The 19141-nt window shown below is 51.7% G+C and overlaps 2 protein-coding genes and 1 long non-coding RNA gene across 4 annotated transcripts; all 3 read right to left on the bottom strand.

Annotated features, from left to right (window-relative positions):
- Window positions 1-3578: 3578 nt before the first annotated feature.
- Window positions 3579-6025, bottom strand: MFSD5 (major facilitator superfamily domain containing 5). 2 transcript variants are annotated; one of them, XM_008532984.2, is made up of 2 exons: window positions 5779-6025; window positions 3579-5191 (listed from the first exon to the last, which is right to left on the bottom strand). In XM_008532984.2, the coding sequence occupies exon 2, from the start codon at window positions 5171-5173 to the stop codon at window positions 3821-3823; it is 1353 nt and encodes a 450-aa protein (XP_008531206.1). In that variant the 5' UTR covers window positions 5174-5191; window positions 5779-6025; the 3' UTR covers window positions 3579-3820. The 2 variants fall into 2 exon arrangements, with proteins under 2 accessions (XP_008531206.1, XP_008531207.1); XM_008532985.2 differs by lacking the exon at window positions 5779-6025 and adding an exon at window positions 5451-5722.
- A 2747-nt stretch (window positions 6026-8772) lies between these two features.
- LOC103559414 (uncharacterized) lies at window positions 8773-19075 on the bottom strand. Its single transcript, XR_546969.2, has 3 exons — window positions 18930-19075; window positions 15038-15285; window positions 8773-9675 (listed from the first exon to the last, which is right to left on the bottom strand). It is a non-coding gene; the product is annotated as an uncharacterized lncRNA (long non-coding RNA).
- LOC139083602 (sperm mitochondrial-associated cysteine-rich protein) lies at window positions 11343-11961 on the bottom strand. The gene has a single exon (XM_070621472.1). It carries the CDS (start codon window positions 11959-11961, stop codon window positions 11437-11439), a length of 525 nt encoding a protein of 174 aa, XP_070477573.1. The 3' UTR covers window positions 11343-11436.
- Window positions 19076-19141: the final 66 nt, after the last annotated feature.

The raw sequence follows: 19141 nt of genomic DNA, 5'->3' as shown, positions 1-19141 counted from the left end.
AGAGTTGCAGAACAGCGTGAATGATATGACTTGATTTTTATTTTAAAAAATAAACAGAGGGGCCCACCCGGTGGCGCAGTGGTTAAGTGCACACGTTCTGCTTTGGCAGCCCAGGGTTCGCCAGTTCGGATCCCAGGTGCAGACATGGCACCACTTGGCACACCATGCTGTGGTAGATGTCCCACATACAAAGTAGAGGAAGATGGGCATGGATGTTAGCTCAGGGCCAGTCTTCCTCGGCAAAAAGAGGAGGATTGGTAGCAGATGTTAGCTCAGGGCTAATCTTCCTCAAAAAAAAAAAAAAAAACCAGAAAAATTAATATTAAACCCATGGAATAGACTTCAAACATTTAACAGTGGTATGAAGAGCAGGATTAAGGGAGCCTGTCATTTCTTATATATTTCTATACGTATAAATGTATTTATATTTATAATATATTTATATACCCATATAAATATATGTATTTCAATATTATATAAACATTTTACATTCACATATTTATATTAAATGTGTACTTCTGTATTTGCATTTGATTATTTTACAATCAGTCCATATAACTTTATTGTAAAAAGAAAAAAACTTAAAGCAAATGTGAAATATTTTTATAACATTAGATCTGATCCCAAGTGTGACAAACTTCTGTTTGTTTTATAATTTTATTCTGTGGTTCTATGGGGAAGTGGTGGCAAAAAATAATAAAAGGAACAGGGAGAACCACAGGATTGGAGTTAGGGGAAGAGAGATGGGGAGTGGAACCTAGACTCAGCCAAAGGGCAATGGCCATTACCTTGGAACGGTCCCCTCCCCTCCCTGAGCAGGGACTGAAGCTCCAGCAAGAGGTCATCGTCCAGGCCTCGGAACCCAGTACTATCCTCATGCCCCAGTCCTCCTGCCTTCTTGTCCATTAGCTCCTGGTTCCTCGGGACGTTTCTGTTTCTCAGGATCACTTAAGACTTCCAAATCAAATAATCATGTGTCCAGCTGGATAGAAAGTGAGAAAATCAGGAGCCTCATAGTGAAAGATGGTGGTGTGTATCAAATCTGACAGCCTGCTGACCTTCCCACTTGAGGAGGAGGAAATGAGTTCAAGTGGAACCTACTGACACCCTACTCAGCTGCTCACATACGCCAAAGAAGGAGGCCTCTCAGATAGCTTGATATTTCTATCTGGGCCAGGACCAAGGGAAAACACTGCCGGGAATTACCCAACCACTGGGATGTGTTTGAAAGTTCTACACCACATTACAGCCCCATCCACTCATTCTCATATCCAGATCCAGATAGGCTCAGCTGGATTGAAAAAGTTAAAAAATAAAATATAAAAGCAGACACTTATGTAGTGCTTAGATTGTGGGCCAAATACTGTTCTAAGCACTTATATTCAGAAATGCACTTAATCCTCACAAGAGCCCTGTGGGGTAGAAACTACACTAGCATCCCCATTTTACAGATGAGGGAACTAAGACACAGATTTGAACCCAGGCAGTCAGGCTCTGGCTCTGTGCTCTAAACCGGTTCCGTATGCTGCCTCTCAGCAGAGCATCACGAACAGCATTTTGCAGGCAGTGTGCCCCTGGTGAACCACTCCCTCAACTGACCCATTTGGGCAGATACCCAAAAGGAGACCAGATGACCAAGGCTAAACGCTCCCACATTCTTGCCCTTCTCGAGGGACAGGGCTTGGGGTGAGGCAGCAGGGCTACAGGGGGAAAAGCAGGTAGATGAGGGCCCAGGGGACACAGGCAGTCTATGTCATAGAAGGGGCACTGGGCAGACAGCAAGAGACAAGGTTTAGCCTCAACTTTGCCATTCACATGCTACACACCCTTCCTTTAAGTAGATTTTCCTCTTGGGCAAAAACATTTCACCAGCACCTACTAATGCATGGCATATAGTACATGCTCAATAAAAATATATTTAAGGCCGGATGGACAACCTCTACAATGTGTTCCAGCTCTTAACACTCTGTGAGTCTGACAGAAAAGACCCCTCCCCAGTCTATCTGCCAAAAGCCCCTTTGAAAGAAGCTCAGCAGGAACGAAGCTAAAGGAACCTCATTAGTCTGTCTCCTCTACACCCCTATTTCCTTATCACTAGGGATGTGGGGCTCCCTCATGCTTCCATCAGTAAATAATTACTGTCATGCAAAACAACAAATCATTAACTAGACTCTAGACTCTAGTCTAACAGACTTCCCAAAAAATGGGTAGCTCTTGAAAAGCCAGGTGTGAGCCAGCTCATCTCTGCTCCAGACATCTACTGAGCACAGTCACGTGCAAAGCATGCACTTGTGTGTACATATGGAGGAGACAAAGGGGAGTAAGACACTTTCCTCTTGTCCTCAAGGAGATCATAGTACGGTAGGGACAGAGAGAAAGTCTACAATAACTATAAAATATATCCAGGTCCAGCTCAACAGGGCAGAAAGAGGAAGTGGAGTTATTGCAACAGACTCTGCCTTAGCATCAAGATGGGGGAAGGAAAAGATAGCTTTCCGAACTTAACCACAAATTCTACTCCCTGCAGCCTGGGTGGGGGAACATGTGTTTTTTCCTGCTCTGAGGGACCTAGACCACTACCCACCCCTCCTCCTCAGCCTGCCCCCACAGAAGCCCATCCAGGCTGCATTCCTCCAGCACCAGCTGATGCTATCTCTGTCACACAGGTTGAGACTTGCAGGTCTGGGAGTCTTGCATCTTCCTGTCTGGGAAGGAGTCTGGGACCCAAGGAAAGGTCTTCAATCCCTTTCCAGAACAGGTGGGTCCCCCGTGCCCATCTCAAGTACATTCCAGGACACACCCTTGAGCCTACCCTCCCTCCATCCCCACCCTTCTTAAAGCTGGCTCTGCTTCCCTGAGAAGCCCAGGTTTTGGTGGGAGGAGGAAAGGCAGATACAATCAGAGGTGAGGCAGGGAGGGGCCCACAGAACTGGCGTTCCCACTGGTACTGTTTCCTCCCCTGATGGCTCCATCACCCTCACTCAAGCTGGGTGGGGAAGAGTCAGGTACAGACAAGCTGTCCCAGTCCCTCAGCCATTCACTGCTCTCTCCCCTTGGCAGCCCCTCACTTAGGTTTCATGCAAGGATACAGGACCTGGTGGTCCCAGGTGATGCTGGGCAAATGGTGCATTCATAGCCACAGAGGCAGAAGGCAGGTAGCACACATGTGCTGAGCCGAAAGCTTCTTCCTGTAGGAAGGCGCTGTTTTGCCCCAAGGGGTGGTTATAGAAGTAACCCAAGCCCCTGAATCTTTGCTCAGTGGCTTGGGCATTTACCCCACATGCTCTAGAGACTGTCTCACCTTGGATATGGAGCAAAGGTTTTGCTTGGCAACTGGGGAGGGTACCTGTCCCCAGGGAAACAAGATATGAGGAACTAGGAGCCTCAGGCATTTCCCATCCATTTCTGCTGAGAGGCAATTAAACAGCTCTCAGTTTATGCTGGAGACAGTCTTAGAGAGGTTAGAAATATAAACCTTCTGCTGGCTAATGCCACCTCCATCCTCAAAACCTCCAGTTGCCCACTCACCAGAAACTACGGAGGTGGGTAGAGGTGAGGATGAGTAAATCCAATCAATGATCGATTAAAAGTGTTTATTTGTAAATGGAAAGGGGAGAAGGAGTCACACAGAGGCAACTTTTGGCATCTTCTTTCCAGGCCATCACCCCCATGTGCTCCCCAACCCAAAGCACTGGCAGGAAGGGGGCCCAGGACAGGCTGAGGGGCCAGACAGTCACAAAGTCAGTCACAGAGATATCTGCACAACCCTGGAGAGGTGGGATTTAAGAGTCCGTCCCAGCCCCCTTGTCCCGGAACAGGGTTAGAGCTCAGGGGCATAGGGCTCCCCAGTGGGTGAGGGCACCCGCAGCTCAGCATCGTGCCTTACCACAGTGAAGAGCCCCACCACCGCCAGTAGAGCCATCACCATGACAGCGGAGCATATGCTGAACATGTTCCGAGTGCCCGTTTTGCGATCACTGTCGTGGAGGACTAGGAGCCCCAGGCAGGCCAGTAAGTGCAGGGGCACGCGAAACCAGTTGAGTACACCAGCTTGCTCTGTCTCAGGGATCACTTTTCTCCGCAGGAAGCTCATGCTGGGAAAGTATAGCCCACAGGCCAATTCGATAAGCAGGAAAGCTATGAAGGACTCCACTGGACTCTCCTGGCCTGGGCTGGTGGAGAAAGTCAACATGAAGAGGGAGAAGACGACGATGAGGACAGCAAGGGAGAGTAGGTGCATGGGCTGAAGGTGGTACCTCTTGGAGGTGGCAATGCGGTACAGGGAAGAGCCGAGCAGGCTGGCTGCCATGAAGCTGGAGAAGATGATGCCCAGCGGGGCCCCATATGGGTCCAGTACAGGTGTCCAGAGGAAGACAAAGATGAAAATGACACTCTCAAACAGGGCCTGTATGGTGCCCAGCAGCAGCACACGGCGGTCTGAGAGGAGGCAGCGCAGGCCCCCAGCACAGGTCCTTGAGAAGGCACGCTGCCGATCATAGTTCTCTCCCCAGTTGTGAAGGGCCAAGGCGCCAGCCAGACCCAAGAGAGGGATGGCAGCCACAAAGGGCGCTACAGGCCCCAGCCCCACCCAGCAGGCCACAGCCTCAGCTGCCACACCTGCCACTACAGCCAGCACATGGTTCCAGAAGGCAGCTCGGGCAAAGGTAGCTGGGATCCACTCAGCAGGGAAGTCATGCCGTTCCATGTGCTCGTGGATGTACCAGGCCTCGAAGGCCGAGAAGAGCAGAGCTGTGGACAGCCCACCGAGTGCTCGGCCCACCAGCAGCATAAAGTAGTCCCGAGAGAGTTTGGTTAAGCAGCAAAGAGAGTAAGTGAGAGAGAAGAGGACACAAGACTTCTTGCGACCCAGCCAATCCACAAGGGAGGAGGCCACCAGCCCAAAAAGGACTGTGGAGGCAAGGCCACAGACATAGAGGATGGCAATTTGACCCTCCAGGAAGTGGTAATGCTGATAGAGTTTATAGAGGTAGGGGGCCTGGAGCCAGTCAGCTGCCAGGGCCAGGAAGTACACTTGATAGAAGTCCAGTTGAAACCGAAGGAAGGAGGGATTGCTGCAGGCCCTTCCAGGAGGTTTAGCCCGGCATCTTGACAGTTCCAGCCCCAAGCAGGAGGCTAGGAGGACCACAAAGACAAGGTAGGCAGTCACCAGCATGGCCGGTCCCCGGACGACCTGGGGAGAGAAGGGGGGTTCAGAGTCACCTCCATTGCCCGGGTAGCACTGTCAAGGGCTGAGTGCCTAAGCAGAAGGCAGCTCCACCCAACCTCCCTGCTAACTGCAGTTCCCCACCCCTCAACTCCTCTCCCCAAGACTGGAGGGACCAGTTGGGTGGGTGGGAGGAGTGGCCCGCCAGAGCGATCGTCTAGGACACTGTGGGGCAGGGAGGGGTAAGAAGAGAGCGGAGAAGACTGAGCATTCGCCCCACCCTTGCCTGGCAAAGCAAGAGAGTGTCCCTTCAATAATCCCAGCCCCGCAAGCTAAGAGGCTGCTGCCCTCTTCCACAACAGCTTCTGCACACTTCCTTCTACTGCCTCCCATCGTCTCTGGAGAGCCTGTTTTTGCCTAATGTCTCGTCATCTGTCCCGGGCATCCCTCCCGCCCGCGCGAGCCTCTCGAGTTGCTTCAGGGTCACGCGCGGGCATCTCAGATTCCCCCTCCTCCAAGTCACGCCCCTCCCCCCCCCCCCGGCGCCCCCTAGCCCGCGCCCAGCGCCCCAGCGCCGTCACACTCGCCCGCGCCGCGCCTAGACGTCATCTCACCTGCTGCCCCGGTCTGCGGGGACGCTCCGGACACGTCCGGCTCCAGGCCGCCCGGCCGCCCTGGCCGCTCTACCTCCGGCTCCGGCTCCGGCTTGGGTTCCAGCGGCGCACCCGCCCCTCGCAGCCTGCTTCCGGGAGCCTGACAGGCCTCTGGCGGCCGCCATGATGGCCCCGTCACGTGACGGGGGCGCGGCGCTCAAGCCCCGCCCCTGCTCCGCCTTCTTGCCCCCGCCCGCGCGCGGAACTCCGGGCGCCGACCCGGGGGCGTCCAGAGGCGGTGCCGGTGGCTGCTCCCGGTCGGGCTCCGACCGCTGCCGCCCCGTGATGCCCGTTGGTTCCTCTCCCGGATACCTGCGGGGCCACTCCGAAATAAAGACGCATTTTCTGTCTCCCTCTCTCCGTGCCGTGGGTGAGAGAGCGCACCTGTGCCCGGGAAGATGCCCGCCGTCCCCCAGAGCCCGGGGCTGGAGCTTCCTACGGAACGCCGCTGCCCCGAGCCGGCAGGGGCTCCTCAGTTTCCCTCCTCTCCCACTGTATTGACCTCCAGAGGCCAGCAGTCAGTATGGCCCAGACACCTGAGGGAGGCAGTGTGGTGTAAAGGACTTGGACGCAGGTTTGCTGACAGACTGCCGCTCCGACCCCATCCCTATCACTTACCAGCTGTGTGGCCTCGGGCAAGCCACATAGCTTCTCAGTGTCCCAGTCTGTTTGTCTGCAATCACAGAAGAGCAGTACTCAAATAAAAAGGCTAAGGTTCAGCGGGAATGGAGAGTTAAGATCTTTAGCCCTGGAGTTAAATGCCCACCTTCTGCCATGTAGGAGCTGTGTTACCCTAGAAAGGTTATTTAACCTCTCTCTCGCCTTAGTATCATCTTCTTGAAACCGTCCAATGGCTTCCCATCTCACTAAGCATAAAAGCTGAAATATGTATTATATTTTTCTTTGTTGAGGAAGATTGGCCCTGAGCTAACATCTGTTGCCAATTTTCCTCTTTTTGTTTGAGGAAGATTGTTGCTGAGCTAACATCTGTGCCAATCTTCCTCTATTTTTTGTATGTGGGACACTGCCACAGCATAGGTTGATGAGTGGTGTGAAGGTCCGTGCCCAGGATCTGAGTCCTTGAACCTAACCACTATGCCACCGGGTTGGCCTCCCAGAAGTCTTATAATGGCCTACAAAGCCCTCTGTCCTCTGTCACATCTCTGATCTACCCTCCTATAGTTCTTTCTCCTACACTTTCTACTCCATCTACACTGGCTACCGTCAAGGCCTTGGCACGCTGTGCCCTGTAAGGTTCTGTTTCTTCTCCCAGATATCCACATGGTTCCCTCCCTCAGCCCCACCAGTTCTCTGTTCAAATGTCGCCTTATCAGAGAGGCCTTCCTGGGTCATCCTGTTTAAAATAGCAACACCGCCACCTTCGCTACGGTAATCTACCTGCTTTCCTTCCAACTCTCTATTCTCCTTTGCTGCATTTTCTCCGTAGCACTTAACACCATTTGGCACACTATATATTTTACTTATTTACTGTCTCTTCTCCCAACAGATTTTTATCTGTTTTGTTCACTTGTATTCCCAGTACTTAAAGCAGTTATTGGCATTAAGAAAATTCAGTAAACATTTGATGAACAAATTAATGAATAAGTTAATCCATGTAAATTGCTCTAAAAAGTGCTGGCCCACATTAGCTGGTGACACTTATCAAACAGTTATTATGTACCTAAGCTCTGTTGTAAGAAGTCCTGGGCCACCTGCTTTGGATGAATTATTTAACTGTCACAACAACCCAGAAGATAAGTACTATTACTATCCTTCAGAGTTTGAAAAGTTAGGTAGCATGCCCAGAGCCACATGGTAAGAGGTAGAGTCAGAAGTGGGACCCAGATCTTTCCAATTCCATGCTCATACGGTATCTGAGAAGATAAAAGAGTTCCCCCACCTGCACAGGTGATGCGTAAATGTCAGTTTCTTTTATACTAAAGCTTGGAGGGTAGAGGAAGTGAGAGTCTAGGATTACATCTCGAGAAATACTTTCTTATGATAAAGTAAACAGCTGAGATTTAGAGTTTTTCTTTTTTTTTTTCCTTTTTCTCCCCAAAGCCCTCTGCTACACAGTTGTGTATTTTTAGTTGTAGGTCCTTCTAGTTGTGGCATGTGGGATGCCGTCTCAACATAGCCTGACAAGCAATGCCATGTCCGCGCCCAGGATTTGAACTGGCGAAACCTTGGGCTGCCGAACCAGAGCGCTCGAACCTAAACACTCAGCCAGGCCACGGGGCGGGCCCCAACAGCTGGGATTTATATCTGACAAGTTCTAGAGTGCCTTTATCCTTACCTGGTGAACTTGTAGAAAGTAGAAAGGGGTAGTGGTTCCCATGCATTCATCTAGAAACACAAAGACTCAAAAATCATGATCTCCCGAGGGTCATTCAGTGAGTGAGCGTATGGGGGGACCCAAATGCCCTCCATTTCAGTCCTGGACCGAAGCCCCTTGAACTCATGATGCTCAGTCTCTCAATTCTTGGTGGTCTTTTCTTTGGGGGTGGACGTCATCCTGAATGAAGGCAGGAAGTGGGACAGGACAGCCTTACATTCCAGCCTTCTGTTTTCCAAGACAGAGGCCAGTTTTCTCCCATTATTGAGTTGCATTTTGCTCAGAAGCACCTGATAGAGAAAGACTTACAGCGAGATTACATTATTCTGGATTATCTTTATTTGTTGTAGGACCTATTCAAAATATCTTAACTCTTTAAGGTGCCCCTGGCCCCTCAGAGCTGTAAAGCACAGCTGGGAAAGGTCCTAATGATGGGAAATGTGCTGGCAGAGGCATGGAGGGGATAAAGGGCAGCCTATGTGCACAATCCATCTCTAGGACTCGCTTCTGGTAAAGGGCAGGGAGGGCTGTGTGTGGGAATCACAGGGGAAGTCCTGGCCTTCAGGGCAGGTGGGGAGGATGCTTTGGGAAATACTAGGAACCACACTTTCCAGAGGAGCATCGTTTAAAACTTTTATTATGAAGATGTCCAAACCTACACAAAAATAGAGAGCATAGTTCCATGAACCTATATATCCTTAATTCAACAATATTGACTTTTTCACTATGTTCTTTCTATTCCTTTCTTTCTGTCCTTTTTTATTTGCTGAAATGTTGAAAATTAAATATGTCACTTCATTCCATGTTTCAGTTTGCATCTCTAGGAAATAAGGACTTTTTCTTACATAACCCCAGAGCCATTTTTACATCTAACAAAATCAACACTGATTCCTTGGCATCATAAATACTCAGTCCATAATTAAATGTCCCCAACTGTCTGCAAATGTCTTTTTTGCAATTGGGTTGTCCAAATCAGGAACCATCAAGGTCCACATGTTCCACGTGGTAATTGTCTTTTCATGTCCCCTCTCACTTTCCCTCCCCCAGCTGTTAACTAGTTGAAGAAATTGGGTCAGATTTCCATAGAATGTCCCACATTCTGGATGTGTCTTCTTACTTCCTCATTGTGTCATTTAATTTGTCCCTCCATCCCCAGTATTAAATGGAGGTCAGCTCTAGAGGTTCGATCAGCGTCATGTTCAGTTTTTTGGTTTGTTTCTTTGTTTGGCACATCCTTCCTAGGTAGTGGTGGGTGCCTCAGGTTGCATCACATCAGGAGGTACATGTGTGTGCTTGTGCCCCTTTCAGTGAAGCTAAGATTCATCAGTAGGGTCAGTGTTGACAGCTGAGTTCCTCCATTGTAAAGTTGTCCATCAAGCACCACTGATGGTTCTTGCTTTGGCCAGTTATTTCATTAGGGGTTGCAAAGTGGTGATTTTTCTTATTCCATATTCCTTCCACATTAGCTGGAATTCTTCTGTAAATAAGATGTTTTCTCCACCACTTAGAGCTATTCGGCTACCCTGAAATACAATTTACACAGGACAGGAAGCATAAATACTTAATTCTTTGTCTTTTTAATTGCCAATTTTCAGAATAAGAAGTTGGGAGAAGCATCATTTTTGAAAAGGTTTGGGCTTAGGGCTGAGGAGGAATGAATGGATTGGATAGTGGGTAGGAAAAGAAGGGACTATTCTGGTAGCTGTGTCCAGCCCTTGCTCACTTTAGGGCTCGAGGTGTGTGTGGGACAGACAGACACTGGAGGGCTCGACGTCTTGGCCCTTGGGCAGCAATGAGATGGGCATCACACAGGCCTGGTGTGCAGACAGCTGCAGGGCCCAGGGAGAGAGAGAGAGCTAGAGATGGGGAGGCAGAAAGAGAGCTAGGAAGTGAGGAAACAGGCGACACAGAAGACAGGAAAAGAGACAAAGACAAAAGGGAAACAGAAATGAAAGAGATCACAAATGAAATGGACCCAGCAGCAGAAGAGCACAGAAACCTGGGGAGATATGAGCTGGATCAAAAGACCATGGAAGAAAAGAGACACGCAGACATGGATTGAGAAGCGAGGGGAGAAAGAAAAGACATATATGTTGAGCAGATTTTAGATTAGAAGGGGAAAAAAGAGGGAAGAAGAAACAGAGGGATGGAAAGTGGGGAAAACAGATGTAGAGACACAAATTAGGTGAAGGCAGAATGTCTCAGTGATAGAAAGGACACAGAAATAGAGAGAGTGACAGAGAAAGACAAAAGGAAGTATAAACAGAGAGAGAGAGAGGAAAGAACAAAGGGTCCCAGAGAAGGAGGTGGAGAAAGAGAAGATTGAAAGAGACGAGTGTCAGAGAACTTGAGAAATGTGGGGGAGGGCTTAGGGGCTCCCAGCTTCAGATCCAGTCCCAGGCAGATACTTGGGTCTCTCACTTCCAGTTTCCCCTTGGTGGCTTCTGCAAACTCCCAGCCCCAGCCCCAGGGACAACTAGCGATGTGTGGATAGGACCTTTGGGAGCCTGAGGGAAGGGTTCCCAGCTTCCCTCCCCTACATGCCAGATGAGCATGGATGTCACAGATGGGATTATTGCTGGAAGATTGAGGTCATGAGGCTGGGTGAGCGCTCAGAGATTTGAAAGACAAGACACCTGCTCAGAGACCACGGGGTTCCTAGAAGCAAAGGACCATGAAGGATGTCATGATATCCACCAGGAGGGAGGAGCCAGGAACTTTCCGCTCAGCCTCCTCTTCTGGTCCAAGAGCCATAGGCCTTCTTTGCTTGGCTCAAGATAAGAGGTAAGGGGTCCAGAGACTCTTGGGTCTGTCAGGGAAATGGGTGGAGGTCCAAGATGCCAGATGTGGCCCCTGGACAGGGGACCCCCTACTACCTCTAGAAGAAGAATCCTTCTTATCCATGCAAACTGCAGAAGAGATGAGCCAAGAAGAGTCTCCAGTGGAGGCTGACTAGAGTGGGAAAATGGCCAACTTGCTCACCTTCAGGGGCCAAGGAGGAGGCCCTGAGAAGAACACTTTCCAATCCAGAAGTTGCAGAAGAGGAGGTTCTGGAACCAGCAGGAGCACGCCCAGAAACTGACTTCAAACAGATGCTCTGCTGTCACCCCAGAACTGAGGGGGAGGCTGGGGACTCTGAGCAGTGTGCTGCCCCTACCTGCCTGGGCGAGGGGTCTAGCTGATTCCTCTCTTCACTCTGCCCAGAGCTTCTGCCTCCCTCCTGAAGAAGCAGCTCCAGCAGTGCTCCGGGGGACTGACAATCTCTCAGGTGGGCAACAGCCCACCTAGACTATGAGACAGTGCCTCTGAGAGGGGCGTTGTCCCCTGGAGCAGCAGTTACAGCGGCCAATGGAGCCTGGAGGCCCCCAGGCAGCCCCCCGGCCACAGCCACAGCTGTCACTGCAGCCCAAGCAGGAGGTCGGACAGGAAGCTCGGCCCTTGGAGCAAGGGTAATTGGGACAAGGGGAGAGGTGGCAGCAAGTCACCTGTGGACCAGGGCATGGGATGCAGGAGCTGTGGGGACAAGTCGAGGGAGGACAGGCAGGGCAAGGAGGGCAGGGAGGGCAGGAGCAGGTACAGGGTGGGCCAGGGAGGCTGGGACAGGAGGGGCACGTAGCTGCATAAGAGGGATAGGCAGTGCCAGAACAGGTGGGAGGGGGACAGCCAGGGCAGGGGCAGGCACAGACAGAGGGCTGACAGGACAGACAAGGAGAGGCAGTTGGTGGGCCGTGCCCAGAGGGGATAGGGGGCTGTTGGTGGGTGGCCTTCTTGTTCCGAGGCCCCAAGCGTAGGCCCAGAGAGAAGTCCATTCAGCTGCAGGAGCGGGCAGGCTGGGGGGTTGGGTGGAGGGGAGGGCAGGGGTGGAGGAGGAGGGGCGGACTGTGGGGGGCAGGATTAAAGCTAAGACACTTCTGAGCCTTGCTGAGCCTGCAGGGAGCTCAGACCTCCCCATCCAGCCCCCCCTTTCAGGCCTGCCCAGCAGTGCTCTCCTGCAGCCCTCCCCTACACTGGAAACCCTCCAAGTGCATCAGACCAGGACCCGTTCTTCAAATATGATGTGCACTTTCATGCCTCCAGGCCTTTGTCCACACTGTTCCTTCTGCTCAGAGTACCCTTTCTCTTTCCTCCACCTGGCAAGGTCTTATCATCTCTGAAGTCTTCCCCTTTATTCAATCAAAAAGTGTTTCCTGAGCTCCAGGCACCTGACACCTGCCTGGGTAAGGACCTCTGCCCATCACTCTCCAGCCCTGATGGCCAGAGGGGAGTTAAGAAGGAAGCAGCAGCAGCAGGAGAGCTCTGAGACTGAGCCAGGGATGTTGGTGGGAGCTGGCAGCAGAGGGAGGATGTCTAGTTCTGGGACTTTCCAGATAGGGCAAGACCCAGGTATGGGTGTAGGGCTGCCCGGCTGTCTCTGGGAGACTGACAACCAGCCTGGACAATTATTATTTGAGGGCCTATCGTGCAACAGGCACTGGCCATAGTAGTGAACAAGACAGTTAAGTATCCTCTCTTATGGAGCTCTGATAAATGTGAGGGGTGGGGTGGGGTGGGGGCCAAAACCAAACAGATACAGTGTAGACGAACAGATATATTAGCTTAGGTCACAACATGAAAATGTCTATGAACATAACAGGGTGATGCGATAGAAGTGACTCGAGAGGTGGGCCCATCAGGAGGGACAGCTAGACAGGCCCCAAACAGTCAGGTACAACAGCCCTTAAGGGTTTTGTGGGGAGATAGAGTCTGTCAAGCCTTGGCAGACCAGAGGAGAGCTGCCTGAGGCTGAGCGGAACCAAGGTGGCTGGGCTATGGAGAAAATGACGCTTGGAAGGGAATAGGAGTGCTGGAGGTTGTGATCTGAAATTCAGTGGCAAGGGACACTGCCACCGAGAAGTGACATTTTAGCAAAGACCTGAAGGAAGTAAGGCAGTGAGCCATGGAGATATCTAGTGGAAGAACATTCTAGAGAGGCGGGACAGCAAGTGCAAAGAGCAAAGAGGAGAGTCATAACGGCAGAGGTAGAGAGCAAGGCAGAGCCCTGCGAGCCACGGCAGGGACTTGGGTCTTATTCCAAGGAACAGGGAAACCACTGAGGATTTTAGGCAAGAAAATGAATGGGTCTTCTTGGTCCTACACCTGCTCCTGGTTGGGATGTTCTGCTTCTGGTGTAATTGGTACAACCGTTTTGGAAAGCAGTTGGTCTTATTTGATAAAATTGAGATTGCTTGTACATACACTTCAATTCTTAGTTTTATAGCCTAGAAAAACTCTTGCATGTATGTTCTGGGAAAATGAACAAGAATGTTCTTAACAGTACTGTTTACAATAGCCCAAACTGAAAAACACTCAAACATCCACCAACAGTAGAATTAAAAAACAAATTCTGGTATATTTATGCAGCTGAATACTATGCAACAATAATAAAAGACAGTTATGTGCAACCACTTGGATATATCTCATGAACAAAGAAGTTGAACAAAATAAGTAAGACACGAAAAGAGTAATCAGTCTCATTCAATTCACATAAACCTCAAAAACAAGAAAACTAAGCAATATTGTTTAGGGATGCATACAGAGGTGGTAAAACTAAAGAAAAACAAGGAAATAATTATCACAAAAGTCAGATGGTGGTTACTTCTTAGGGGAGGGAGAGGATTATGGGAGGGACACATGGGAGCTTCTGGAGTGCAGGAAATACTCTTTCTTAGGCTGGATGACAGTTAAATAGGTATTCACTTTATTCCAGTTTATCTGTACATTGTTCATAATATATGTACGTATTCTTTACAGAAAGAGAAAATAGAAGTGCCATCTCTTTCTCTGCTCCATGCCACCTTGTTCAGATCATTATGCTGAAGTTAGATACTTCCCAGTCCATACATCTGTCTTTCCCACCAGACCTGGAGGACAGCCACTTTCCCTGTATTTCTGACATCTATCAGTGCTGGTGTGTGGCAGATGCTTCATAAATGTTGCTGAATTGAATTGAATTGAATTTCCTAAGTCTCTCATCCCCCAGGGACATGGGCAGCTGCAGAAGCCTGCCGTGGTGGAGAGAGCTCAGGAGCAAGACCTGAGTTCCCATCTTAGCTCTGCCACTTTCTAGCTGTGTGATATTGGGCAAGTCACTTAACCTTTCTGGTTATCAGCTCTCTCTTCTGTGAAATGGGAATGATAATTGCTATGTCTCTGGACTGCTGTGTGGATTAGCGAGTAATGTACAAGCCTGGCACGATAGCAGGTGCTCAAGAAAGGACAGCTTCCCTCCCTCCTCCCCACAACCCCACATCTTCTCATCAAAGGACTGCGCTAGAAGGGGTAGCCAGACATCAAAGACGGGCCCAGAGAGTGGACCCACATCCTTGGGGCCCCTTGGGGCTAAGGCAGAGATGTAGTCTGGTGAAGAGCTGGCAGACAGGGAGATCCAATTAAAGCTGAACAGATCCCAGGCAGTTGGTGGGAGTTGGCAAGGGAGGTAGGACACCAGGGTTCTGGGAGTTTCCATCCAAGGGAAGTCCCAGGTGTGGGTGCGGGGGTGCCAGGCTGGCCCCACCCAACACCTTGGCCCCAGGGGATATGGGCACAGAGAGGAAAGTGGGTCAGAGCAGGTCTGGAACTTAACCCCATTGGTCCCAGGACCTCCTTGCCAGCTCTGGAGGAGGCACAGCCACAGAGAAGCCTGCTCCTTCCTCCAAAAGGCCCTCTATTGCTTTTCTTCGGAAAGGAAGAAGTTTAGAGTCTTGGAACCTTGGTGCCTGGGCCAGAGGAACGGGAAGCCCCCCAGTGGACAGAGGAGAGATAACCCCCTAACCCCTGGATGGAGGTTCTGTACAAACGCAGAGCTCCCCACCCATGTGGTGCCTGGCAGACACCTGGAGCACTCACCTCACACGCTCTGCAGCTTTGGAGGCAGACAGGCTCCTCTTTCCAGGGAGTAGGACAGGTCAGGGCTGGATCAGAGATGGGGAGGGCAGGCGGCAGAACAGCTCAGAGGAGAAGCCTTTTCTGTCTGGTGAGACTCCAGCTCGGCAAACGCAGGCATCCCTCACCCTGAGGGATCTGCCAACAACGTGGGGCCTTGTTTTCCGTATACGACCTCAGGCCTAGGCCTATCTGTGCCTCTACTTCTCTTTCTGGAGGAGGAGATGAAGGGATGGGTAGAATCATTCCAGGGCAGAGTCAGCAGGTGTCCCAGTGTCCTGCTTTGGCCATTAGGAGGTGCTTACCATCCCTTCCTTGCAACATATCGAAATCCAGGTGGGGAGCAGGAATGGAGGGTCCCTCTTCTTTCTGGGGGAGCAGGGTGGCTGGGAGCCCAGACCCTGGTTCCAGGGCCCCCTTTCTCTCCACTCTCCTCAATTTTTCCCAGAAGCCTTTCCTGATCTGCTTAACTGGAGGACAATCCTACTGTCCATTCTGATGGTACCTTATGCATCTCCATGCTGGTTATCACTTGCAATTTTGTGGATAGTTGGGTTAATGTCTGACTCCTGCACTGGACTATGAGCCTGCAAGGGCAGGGACATTACCTGGGTACTCCCAGGGCCTAGCACAGTGCTTGGCACACAGTAGATGCTTAATAAAGATTTGTTGAATTAATAAATGGTGCATGTTCAGGGAAGACATTCCTAGAGTTCTTAAGGCTAGCCCTAAAATCCTGGGCTTCAAATTCAAGACTTCATTCTATGTGGGGATCTGAGCAGCACTGGGGCTGGTAAGGACCTTCCACACACAAGCTCATTCAGCAGGAGAGCCGACAGACTGGGCAAGCAGCAGAATAGGCCTGGTACAAGGGGTGGAACTGAGCGAGGACATGGGGCAGGGCTGGCACCAGCCTTGGCACAGAGCAGGCCTAGGGGGAGAAGGTGAGAGAGGAGGGGAGGAAGGGAAAGAAGACACGTGTTGTACAAAACATGTTTGCATCATGCTCTCCCGGGTGCCCTGGTCTCCAAGCCCCGACGGCACTTCCATGCCTTAATGATGTCCTTGGGGGTTGTAACATAGCTCCCCTCACCTCGCACAGACATCTGCCAGCCCCCTCTGAGTGTGGCACAGGACATCCCCCAGCATCAGACTGGGCATGCGAAAGTTACCTATCAGTATCCTGATGCTGGTGGGGAGGGGGCAAGCGTGACGATTAAGGGTGAGGCAATACAGCAAAGGCAAGGCAGGTAGGACAGACGTCTGGATCCGTTTCCTCCCTTGCAGTCTCTCCTTTCTGGTCTTTGTGATGAGGGAAGCAAAGGAAGCCTGGTTCTAGGGCCCCCAAGATATCATTTCTCCAAGTTGCCAGGGTGACCAAGTGGAGCAGCCACAAACAGAGCAAAGCCTAGAAATAGGGATGACCCAAGAAAAAGAAATGAGAAGAGCTCTCTCCACAAGTTTCCAGAATGGGAGGCCCTCTTCCCAAGCCTCCCCCTGGAACCCCTGGACAGAAGATTGGCTCCACTGCAAGACAGAGAAGAGTTGGGACCCCTCACAATGCGCCCCTCTCCCCTGCTCCCCAATCGGCCTGGGCTTTTTGGCTTGACTTGTGAACAGACCCCAGTCATTGGGTCCTGGGAGGGGCGGGGGCAGAGGCGAGGCAATCCTGAGGGGAGGGGCCAGCATAGGGCGAGTCTTCCTGAGCATTGCCCCCTGGCTCCTGTCGTTGGCTGGGGACCGAGGAGGCCGCCAGAAGGGCGGAGCCACAGTTGCCAAGACTAATGGATGGACAAACACCCACCAGAGACAAAGACAGAGGCAGACAGACAGACAAAGCAAGACAAAGAGGAGGGCAGACATAGATGGAATTCTAGACCCACTCTCTCTTTTCAGGCTACTAACAGTGTTCTGTCCCCGTTTTAGCTACCTTGTCCCCATCTGCTACCCCAGCTGCACAGTCTTACAACTCTAGCACTTGGCCTGGGGACCAGCCCCTGAGCCCCTCTAAGGAGAAGGGGAAGAGTTGAGAAAGGAGATACCCAGCAGGGAGAACGTCACAGGGGTGGTGCTTGGTCCTGGATCAGGATGCCCCCGCCAGGGACCAGGGAGGGAGTGGTGCCCTTGCCCAGTTCATGAGGACAGGAGACTCATTCACTGTAAACCAAGTACAGATGTGCTGGGAGGGGGAGGGGGAATTGGGGCCACATTTGCAAACCGCAGCTGGGCCCACCCTCCTTCTACCAGCTACCACCACCAGGGCAGGAAGGGGTAACTTTGCAGCCTCCTGGCAGCAACCCTGCCACACAGGATGGGCGCCATCCCACCCCAGCCTGGATGCCTGGGTCCAACTCCCTGACACCCACTCCTCCCACACTGCTGAGAGCTGCTCCCAGGGAAACCAAGAAACGTCAACAGCAGCCAGGCCACTTGGGGACGGGGCCCTGGAGTACCTATTCCCAGCTCTTCCCACCCCTGGAGTGAAAGGAAGGGCCTTGTCTGCAGCCCCATTGACATCTCCTGTTCCTGAGAGGGCCACAGCACACCCCTTCTTTCTGCCTCCCCTTCACCTGACCCTGCCTACAGAAAGTGACCTTTTGCTAAAAGAGTAAATCTTAAAAGTTCTCATGACAAGAAAAAAAATTTGTAACTATGTGAGGTGATGGATGTTAATTAACTTATGTGGTAATCCTTTTGCAATATACACATATATCAAACCATTATGTTGTACACCTTAAACTAACACAATGTTATATGTCAATTATATCTGAAGAAAACTGGAAAAAAATCCCAAACTTTAAAACAAAAATTTTTTGGAAATGGCAAAAAAAAAAAGCAGTCTTTCCCAAGAAGGAGGACACCTGGCCCCCAGAGTGGCAGCAAGGACAGTGCAGACTAATTCCAGTATGGAAAATGTGACGTGACCAGGAGTCCACATCCCCAGTGCTGGCCACCCTGGGATCGTTGCTGGGGAAGTCCTTTGGGTGCCTCTCTCCAGCCTAGCCCAGTCCACTGCTGCTCCCACTTTCTCACTCCCACCCCTAATCGCCATCGGAGTGTTTGGGGTCCACGCACAGAGCTTGGACTTCAGACCCCTTCTCTTCTCTCCCTCTGTCCTCAGTAGAATGGAGACTGAAACCCCCGGATTTCCACCCTCGGCTGAGAGTCTGTGGTGGTCATGTTGAAGTCAGAGAATGTCCCCATGAGACACTGCCACTGACTCTGGGCACATGCACACGCGCACACACAGAGTCAAACATTGGTGGCGCATCTCCGAGGCAGGCAGGCAGGCAGGCACTGGTTAAGGCAGACACACACCCTCTGCTTGGGCTTTCTCTCTCACACCCAGCCCCAGGCTCCTCCCACTCCCAGCTACAGTTCCTCCTGCCCTCCTCCCCAGCCTCTTCCCCTTCAGATCCAAGCCTAAAGGTGGGGACAACATTGGCAGCCAGGGACTCAGGCGCCCTAACTCCTGGAGCTTACTCAAAGCAGGGTGAGAGGGAGGAGGTGTTGGAGCCAGGCGTCAGCACCCCCAAACCCCCACAGGTTAAACGCGTTTGCTCCTGGGACCAAAGGACCATCTAGTGTAGGCAAGGGGAAGGAGAGACTACTTTGACCTGCAGGTGAAGGCTACGCAAAGGGCAAAGACAGTGGCATCTGCTCTGTCATACCCCTGCCCCATCTCTCCACCCCTGGGAGGACAGGGATACAGCTCCCATTGCCTACCCTGGGGAGGGACCAGCGACTGGCGTCACAGAACCACAGCCTGGCCAGAGAATTCAACCAGTCCCCCCAAATGGCAGGAAGGGAAAAGTGCCAGAGAGAAAGGGTGGCATCATGGGCTCAGGACACTGACCTCTTCTGCCAGCCTTGCCCGGCCTCCCGGGGATGGAGCCACGGAAGCCCAGCAAATGGGAGGGGCAGAGACCCAGGCGTCCTGGGCCGCCCCGCCCAGTCCCCCTCCCCCCTGCCCCCCAGCCCTAGGGCACCAAGGAGGGAGCCAGGCGGGGGCAGGCGGCAGGGGAGGGAGGAGCGAGGGCGGGAGGGGAGGAGGGAGCCGGGCTGGGA

Source organism: Equus przewalskii, chromosome 5 (assembly GCF_037783145.1).
Source record: "Equus przewalskii isolate Varuska chromosome 5, EquPr2, whole genome shotgun sequence".
In the NCBI taxonomy this organism is placed as follows: Eukaryota; Metazoa; Chordata; class Mammalia; order Perissodactyla; family Equidae; genus Equus; species Equus przewalskii.
The sequence above is the reverse complement of the archived record's forward strand: the minus strand, read 5'-3'. Positions and strand labels throughout refer to the sequence as shown.

Bases quoted from the DNA above. Each gene is read 5' to 3' on its own strand.
- MFSD5 (XM_008532984.2), bottom strand. From the start codon at position 5,173: ATGCTGGTGACTGCCTACCTTGTCTTTGTGGTCCTCCTAGCCTCCTGC.
- LOC139083602 (XM_070621472.1), bottom strand. From the start codon at position 11,961: ATGGACTTCTCTCTGGGCCTACGCTTGGGGCCTCGGAACAAGAAGGCC.